Source organism: Coffea eugenioides, chromosome 2, assembly GCF_003713205.1.
Source record: "Coffea eugenioides isolate CCC68of chromosome 2, Ceug_1.0, whole genome shotgun sequence".
NCBI lineage: Eukaryota > Viridiplantae > Streptophyta > Magnoliopsida > Gentianales > Rubiaceae > Coffea > Coffea eugenioides.
Window position 1 is genome coordinate 26635196 of NC_040036.1, and position 8604 is coordinate 26643799.

The window sequence follows — 8604 nt, forward strand, 5'->3', positions numbered from 1 at the left end:
TTGTGAGAAAGAAGGGGAAGAGGAGGATAGGAGGAAAAAGAGGAAGAGGAGAGTAAAAGTGAATTCTAAAAGTAACAGCAAATTGTTCACACCAAACCATCTATTCTTGCTTTATTATCGTAGAGATATCTTAGTTCTGTAGTTAATATATGATGTTAATAAACAAAAAAAATAAAAAAATAAAAGCGGCACCATATCCCAACTTAACGGTGGTCAAATTTTCACAAAATTCATTACTATGATCAGCCAGACCTTGTATGTATAACTTCAGTCCAGTAATGGGAAGCAAACTATTGAGAATATGTTATCCCTTGTTGCAAATAAAAGAGAACAAAAATGTAGAGGTACCAGATTAATGCAAAGCATTTCGCATGGAAAATGCAATGATATTATTTGACATCCACCAGATGGAACTCTCCCATAGTTTTTTCTCGAGAAGTGGTAATACAAATCAATGGCTAACAAATTTGTTTTTCTTGCTTGTACAAGTGTAGAATTTTTTTTTTTTTTTGGGTAAGACAAGTGTAGAATTAATGAAATGGATTGTGAGACTCTGTTAAACAACGTACTGCAGCAAACCAATCTTTTTGGATGGACGATACTTTGAGTGAATTGAGATGGAAGGATAGTCGCTTATTCTTGTTACTTCTTTTTCTCTTCTCCGAAACACCAATTGAAATGTATCCAGCAGTCTCAACTCAATTTATTAGTTGCAGTCGAATATTATCTTGCTCTAGCCCATCAATTTGTTGGTAAATATGCTGGAAAGATTTTAGTTGTAGGATGGATGATTCATCTGTAGTTGGGGGTTGAGCTGTGGGAGGCTGTGCAGTGCCATTGTCCACCAAGTATGGTACTATATACTTCTTCATGTCACCAACAGAAATTTCCAGGTGACTCCCTGAAACATTCACAAACTTAACCTTTCCAGCTTCATCCAAGGTTCTCAAACCAATCCAGTCTTCTTTGTAGAGTGCTGTCTGCATATAAAAGCAAGTTTGGTTAGAATAGGTGACAATGACAAAGATGCATTTCTCATCTCTCGGTGCTTTTCTTGAGGAAAGTTATAATGCAAAACCAAAAGAAGCAATAGAGCTTATGAGGGATAAAAATGACCTGCATATCTCTTTTATTGACAGACTTTATCACACAAAAGTGGTGAACTCAACTCTTTTCTCTTTTGTATAACCTAGAAAGCAGAACTCTGGTGCTTTGTAATTGGGAAAAAATGCATCAAGTCATGCTGAAAACCAATTTCTTTGTTTTGGATTCTCATTGTTGTAGAGATAACAAGAAAAATGGTTGCATCGCCAAGCATAAGTTCGAAGTCAACCATGATATGGAGTAATTTATATCTAGATATTTTCCCGTAGAACTCCATCTTACTATTTGCCACTGAACTTGAGTAATTATCTGGTAGAACTGTTGCCTGTTTTCAAGCAAACTCAGTACTGTATTGTTTCCTCTATGTAATGAATACATCCCAAGGGAAAAGGTCTGTACCTCGCACCAGCCTAAGTACTTCCCCCATCATATCTAGGACAAGAAAATATCACCTCTACTGCAGTGAGGAATACTGGATTTAAGATATTAATTACCAGCTTTAGTTTTTCCTGATCTCAGCTCCTATGAACAAATAAGGTTCTCGTAACAGTAATAGCATATGCTTTTTATTTGTCGAAGAAGTAAACGTATCTCGCCAGGAGAAGTCAGAAAGAAATGTAGTCGTTGAAATAATTTTGAAAACTTAACATGTTATGAAAATCACCTCTTGTGCAGGCAAAACAGTGCACCAAGAACCATCTGGGTAGTATCCAAACAAAGAGGTTTCCTTTGGCACCAAAACTTCATCTTGCTCAAACTAATGAGACATGAAAAATGAAGAAATAGAAGCAGGAGACTCTTCAGTGACATCAGAAATTGGATGTTCAAGGTAGACTCAAACAAAAATGAAGCTTCCCCAACTTACCATGATAAGCACCAAATTCTCCAAGCTAGCAAATCTTTGCTCGTAAGTAGCATTCTTATGAAATTCATTATTGAGTTTGGGAAGAAACTTGCATCCTTTTCTGTAACCGTCAATATCCTGGAAAGGGGAAAAGTAGAGAAGAGAGATGGAACATATGATTTGGTGTCTACTTGGTATCATTTTACTGGAGATATTGTCAATATGAGAGAAGAAAAACCATGTCAATGCACGATGACTGTGTTTGTCTACACTTTATGTTAACACATACAAAGATAGCTAATGCAGCATTATCACAGATCTTGAAATCTTAAGAGACAATTCTGATGTAACTTACAGTTGGGATTTTTATGTAACCAGCTGGTGCTAGATGGTCCTGCAATTATGTCAAAGCTGACAATTCAAATGGTTGTAAGCTCCCAACAGAGAGAATAGAAATAAAGAAGGAAATAGAACATAGACAGAAATGGGAACCAACTATAATGTTTGTCAAAGGAATTTAAGGAACTGACAGAAAAGAATGTCAATAAAATCATACTTAGCTAACAGGCTGACTATTTACCCTCTTAAATAGACATTTGCTAAAGAATATAAAATCAGCCCTTCTTAGAGAGCAAAACTTTTCGTATTTTCATTTCTAGAGGACATCTATAAATCTAAAGTCGAACAATGCATGATAGGGAATTCAAACCTGGACATAGTCACTGTACACAGCCAACTGGATTAGAAAATCAACAAGAACGCATACGATGCTGGACTGCAAAGACAGAAATTGGTCAAACCAAACTATTATCGCCTTTTTTAAGTTTTTGGGAAGTGAACTGTGCTAGAAAATCTGAATATGAATTTAATTTCCATGCATAAGTACATGTGCACTTTAACTTTGCTGTACGTTTCCAGATATCCATTGGATAAAAAACTTCATGACCTAGCAATTTACCAAATCTTCATACATGAAGACAAGGTATCCAAATAAATTCTGATTGTGATTCACAATATGACTAAATTGTGTTTAATGAGGCATGCATAACTAATATGTGTTTGTAGTACCTATTTTTGTTTGAAGTTTTTATTTCATTCCTTCCGGGTATGTCAATGTTACTCATAATTTCTCCTTGAAATTGTTCCTTCTCAAAAGTTAACTGAGAGAATGCTAAAATCAGCATGATTGTTAAGTCTTTGTTCATCCATGTTCTTACACATAGTTGTTTTGCCTAAATGTCCTCATATCCTTCATTTTCTTCCTGATTTTTATGCTTTCTCAACTCTTCTCCTCATTCAGCACCTCAAAAAGGTGAAACATTTTCTGTGTATTTGACAGAAGCTTTATGTAGATGCTCAACAAATGTGAGCAACCCAACAGGAGATGGCCATTAAAGATCATCAGTCACATGACCACATCCAAAAGCCAAAAGCAATCTCAAGGCAAGTGAAATAATGCTGCATGGCACTTGTAATTTGTCAAGCATGTTAAAAATGAATCTCAAAAAATTTCCTAATCAGAAGCAAGAGACTATGTAAGACAAGTAGAAAAGTAATATGCACATACTCCACATAAAGGAACAGAAGCTATCCCAGCATGAGGACCTGCCAGAGATATAAAGTTCTTCACCTGTTTCAAATAACAAGAAGAAAGGCTTAACATTGATTTTTAATTTACAAATAGATATGAAGATAATGCCACAAAAAACAGCCAAAGTTTCCTCTGGATGCAAAAATCTTGTCTTGCATTTGATGCAGTAACAATAGTCTCTAATTAAAGTCATGTTTCAGGTAGATCAACCTAGTTCCTGTAATAGGCAGGCTGTGTCCAAATCCTCATTACTTTTCAATTATGTTTTCCCTATGCAAAAGCTTGAACCATGCATTCCCCACCACCCTTTCATTGGTAGCCCATGCAAGTGGAAAATTCCGAAAAAGGAGTTATAAATACCCAGTGATGTTATATCTGTGTAATGAACTAAACAAACGCTCCAAGTCCTGCAGAGATTTGGTAGGCCTCTCAGAGCAAAATTTAGTAATAGTTAGGACTGAAGCAGGCAAAACTTTGATAATCAGAGAGCAGAAAACAAATTTTACTGTTAAATGTCTTGTATCTTTAGCCTGTCCTTTTTTTTTAAAAAATGCAAAAAGAACTTGATATCCTACTTCTGAAGTCTCCATTTGTTTGTGCCAAAGGACATCTTTAGCCTCTCTAGATATATATAGACATCTTTAACCTCTCTCTCTCTCTCTCTCTCTCTCTATACACACGCACACATACACACACACACACACACACATATATATATAAAATGTTAAATAAATGTTAAGTTATACAAAAAGGTCCGGACATTCTACTCCTGAAATCTTCATTGAATTGTGAAAATGGTGCGTTCTAAACATCACATAGTTCACTGTGATTACAAAAGGTTCACTTCAAAAAATCTTGTCTCCCTCCATTTTTGCCTTGTTAATAAATTTATCTGGATATTGTTCTGCAACTTCAGATAGTGTTTGATGTCCTAAAATTTTCAGGCTCCATGAAAAACACTTAACTTTGTTCTGACAGCTGCTTTGATTTTCATTTCCTCAGCTGAAAATTTCTTCATAGTGCATATCCAAAGTGCAGAACACTGTAGTAACTACTCCTTTGTCATGATATTGCAGATGGTTGGAATCCAAATGTCGGTTTTCAACTTATAATATCTAGTCCTAACAGGTACTCAAAGACAAATGGTGCTCAACTACTTGAAAAGATCAGATGCTAGCTTCTTGGTGAAACAAAATTGGAGAATAGTAGAATTTCCTAAGTGAAGAAGCCCTCCTGTGTGTCCAAAACTTGAGCTTAAGCTAAATTACTGCATATAAACATCCACCCATCATGTATGTGTGTGTCTGTGCACATATAAGGTTACCAGTTCTAAGCAAGCACACCTACTAAACCCTGCTAGAATAATTAGAAGAAAGGAGATGAGCTGGCTAAGGAGATAATTTTACCAGAACATAATCAATTTAGATATAGTTTCAAGATGAGGATTTCATGAGAAATGCATCCATCAACGAATCAAACCTATTAATAACAAGGTAGTTTTATAGTTCTGAAAATTTCAGAATGATTCTTACAGGAGGTCCTTCATCACAGAATTCAATGACCCCTCTGCCTACCATGTTTCCCTAGAAGGAGAAATGAGAAATGTCATTAACCATCATAATAAAGATGTGAGAAAATTAATCAACAAAATTTCACCAGAAAATAATGTATTTGTATTAAGCTTGGATGTGTCGTTTCCTTTATCACTCATGACCTCTTTAATCTGATATGTTGAACGTAATTAATTTTTAAATTTTGAGGCTCAGACTTGAATTATTCAAACTATTAAAGCATAAAAGAGAAGTCCATGAATTTGTCCGCTGGCATAAGATCATTAGGCACTTAATAGATGTCCATTATTGTCTCCCTTGCTTTACTTTTGACAGGAAATCTAAAAGTCAATTAAGGAATCAAAAGGAGAACCCTGATATGATGAACTTTAGTAGGTAAAAATCACTACAATAAAACGTTAAAGTAGCCAGGCGATTCTTATGGCCGTCAAATGGCAGCAGCAATGGAAAAAAAAAGCCATCCTCGCTAGTGTCATCATCGTCATGGATAAGAGTAAAACCGATGCATGGTAGAAAACAAGGATACCAAGAAGAAAAAACTGCAGGGCAAGAATTAAAAAGGGGAAGTAAGATGTGGATGATTACAAAACTAGTAGTAGTACTAATAATGCTAGGCTTTAGTAACTGTTTATCAAAAGTAAATCAGTTGTTAATTTGAAAATCAGGAGAAAACACTGGAGAAGGAGAGGGAAGAGTGGAGAAAGTTTGGGAAAAAAAGAACTTTTGTAGAGAAAGAAGAAACCAACTTCTAAGGACATTTACAAATCGATTCCTCAGTTCAAGAACACCAATAAAGGCAACAATATTTCGATGATACCCAATAAAAATATCAATATTTGGGTGAATAATCTGAAACTATTATTGCTGAAGAATTTTCTGCCAGAAGACCTGGAATGTGTTTATGATGCAAAAACTCCAAACTGACAATGCCAGAGTAAAAATTTTATTTGCCACCAGACTAAGCATCTCTTACCTGGGAAAGTCCAACGATATTGTAACCATCCCTAAGCTCACTTATTTTCTTCACCTATAGTTTGAAGAAATCATGAACTTAGGAAAAGCCAATTGCCAGATCAAGGAAGCAAAAACTTTACTATGCCTTTAATACCTTCTCACAAGCAATGGATATCTGGAAATAGAATATCAAAAAGAAGGTTAATATAGAATTCTCTCATTTTTTACATGCATATACAAAAAACAGCTGTTAGGCTACTTATTGCTAGACCTGTTTAGGGAATGGCATAAACCAGGAATCCCACGCTCCATTACCAATTTCACTGCACAAGTATAGAATTAAGAACTTGCATTCAGTAATCAGCATGAGCATGATAATCAAATAATTTAGCACATATATGTAGTTCAGGATTTCCACTCCAATTGTCTAAGACGAGCGTTATTCTGTTTCTATTAAAATCATAGACAAGCGTCTAACACCTCTGCTATAGAGTAAGAACATTGCAACCAAACTCATTTCAGTTTCTATTAAAAATTAGGAGAGCATTGACGCTATAATAGGCTATAATATCAGTCCGCCAGCAGTTGTTTTGACAAGAATGTACAGTTTGAGAATTTGTCTGCCATTATCTCATAGACCAGCGATGTAATTTGGTCTCCACTGGGGGAATATTACAGTTTTTTAAGCTCTCCAAGAAGAGATTACTGAGTTACATTTGGGGGTCTAGAGTACCCAATAACAACATGTGAAAGTTGCTTATTGTATTAGTGCAACCTTTTGCTGGATATATGGGTTTCTGATGACTGCAGAACAAGGAAAAAGAAACAGAAAATGAGAATATGGTGAGAAATACTACAGATTAGGTGATGCTTGCTCTTTAAAGCTCACCCCTCAGATATTGAGAACTATGAAAGGGCCATGCTTATTCTTTCTTCAATTATATATTGTAACCATAGGATAGGCAAAATACACCATCCAACTAAAAGTTCCACAGAAAAGTGAATTTATTAGGTGCTAGTGACTGACTAAACAAGGAATATGTTTTTTGTGATTTTACAACTTTAAAAGACTAAACTTGGATCTCAGTTTAGAGTTCCAAGTTGTAGTGTACAAATTGTTGGAATGACTCAAAATCAATCTGCTTTTGACATGCCTCTGATCAACCTTTGGTAACTATGTGTACTGGAATTGAGAGAAATACATGGAACAAGACTAAGAGCAATTACAAGTCTGAAAACTTCACAAAAGTATAGTGCGATAAGGACATACACACAATGTCCTTGAGTTCCGGACCAGTTAGCCAGAATTTCAGTGAAACGCTCTACCCCTTTATGACGGCATGCATCCTCAATTCCTGCGATCGTACACATAAACAAAGGTGAGCACAATTGAACTGGAGGTAAGATGTATGAGCTTATGCCCAGGTCACAAATTTAGTTTCAAAGGACAAATGCATGAAAATCAGAACTTTCTATCCAACGGAGGAGCAGGAATCCAAATGACCAGGAAGTGGCATACATATGCCAAACAGAATACTAAGAATTGATCGTGTCTCGAAGCAGGATTCTGCTCTTCTCAATAGTTAATTAGTTAAACAACAATAAAGATGCTCTGCTAAAATGCAGAGGAGATTCAGAGTTAAATAAATACGATTGCCTTCTTAATCCTTGTATTACAACTACGTACTATTCAGAACTACATATTTTACAAAAGGTATGAGCTTTTCAAGTTAAGTTCCGGAACACCTACGTATGTTTCAGTAGCACTATATTTCTACACCTGAGCAAAAAGTTTCTAATGTGGAATTTGCCAATCAGAAAATGAAAATTCAGCAAGAAGAGCCCAGTAAATTCAGATTCACGAAACAAACTTTCATCCTGAAATATTCCACCGGTACTAAAAATGCAGCAGATACACAACCAAAACTTGCATCATAGAGCATTATTATATAAAGCAAAGACTAGGTGGTTCTAAAGCCTAAATACAAGAAGTTGTTGTCAACACAAAGAAGATGAAAAGATTAACTGAAAAAAAAAAGTAAATAAATTACATACAAAATCATATATGACCAAAAAAAGGCAGCTCAAAAGCTCCTCCCACTTAATCAAGCTTCATAGCAGAAAAGACGGGAAAAAATCTTATGGCTGAATAATCAATATAGCTAAAAAAAAAGAGACAAATATAGCTAATAGTTAGCCACCTCCTGAAAATACAGCATGTTGAAACATTTCACAGATGATATCAAGAAAAGAATTACCATGAAAGACAACAAAAGGGATGCAATATGGGGTCGTTGGCATCAAAGTCAAAGTGACAAAGAACATGCAGACGGTAGAAAATGATGAACTTAGAGCCATTGATTTCGCAGGAACAAAATTTGAACGTCCTAGTGGATAACGGCAGTGGCACTAAGTTTCAGCACCGCTTTTACGAGTCAACCAAAAAGTTTTTTCAAAGCGGTCCAAGAGAATAGAGGGTGTAGATGGATGACTTTTCTCAGTGCAGGCATGTGAGCCAACTGCACAAGAAAGGTAGCAGA

General features: G+C 35.6%; 1 protein-coding gene across 2 annotated transcripts; it reads right to left on the bottom strand.

Annotated features, from left to right (window-relative positions):
- Positions 1-352: 352 nt before the first annotated feature.
- On the bottom strand, positions 353-8604 carry LOC113761045 (palmitoyl-protein thioesterase 1). Of its 2 annotated transcripts, none has more exons than XM_027303855.1 (12): positions 8323-8604; positions 7335-7419; positions 6336-6387; positions 6219-6239; positions 6084-6137; positions 5072-5122; positions 3516-3578; positions 2658-2723; positions 2304-2342; positions 1970-2086; positions 1769-1861; positions 353-980 (listed from the first exon to the last, which is right to left on the bottom strand). In XM_027303855.1, the coding sequence occupies exons 1-12, from the start codon at positions 8420-8422 to the stop codon at positions 699-701; spliced, it is 1023 nt and encodes a 340-aa protein (XP_027159656.1). In that variant the 5' UTR covers positions 8423-8604; the 3' UTR covers positions 353-698. The 2 variants fall into 2 exon arrangements, with proteins under 2 accessions (XP_027159656.1, XP_027159657.1); XM_027303856.1 differs by having other exon boundaries at positions 7335-7427; positions 8324-8407.

What these genes read in the sequence shown, in the direction of transcription:
- LOC113761045 (XM_027303855.1), bottom strand. Translation starts at nt 8,422, where the DNA reads ATGGCTCTAAGTTCATCATTTTCTACCGTCTGCATGTTCTTTGTCACT. An exon ending in CCCTTTTGTTGTCTTTCATG is followed by an intron (nt 7,420 to 8,322) that starts GTAATTCTTTTC and finishes GTACGATCGCAG; the next exon opens with GAATTGAGGATGCATGCCGT. An exon ending in CTGTTTTGCCTGCACAAGAG is followed by an intron (nt 981 to 1,768) that starts GTGATTTTCATA and finishes TTTTATATGCAG; the next exon opens with ACAGCACTCTACAAAGAAGA.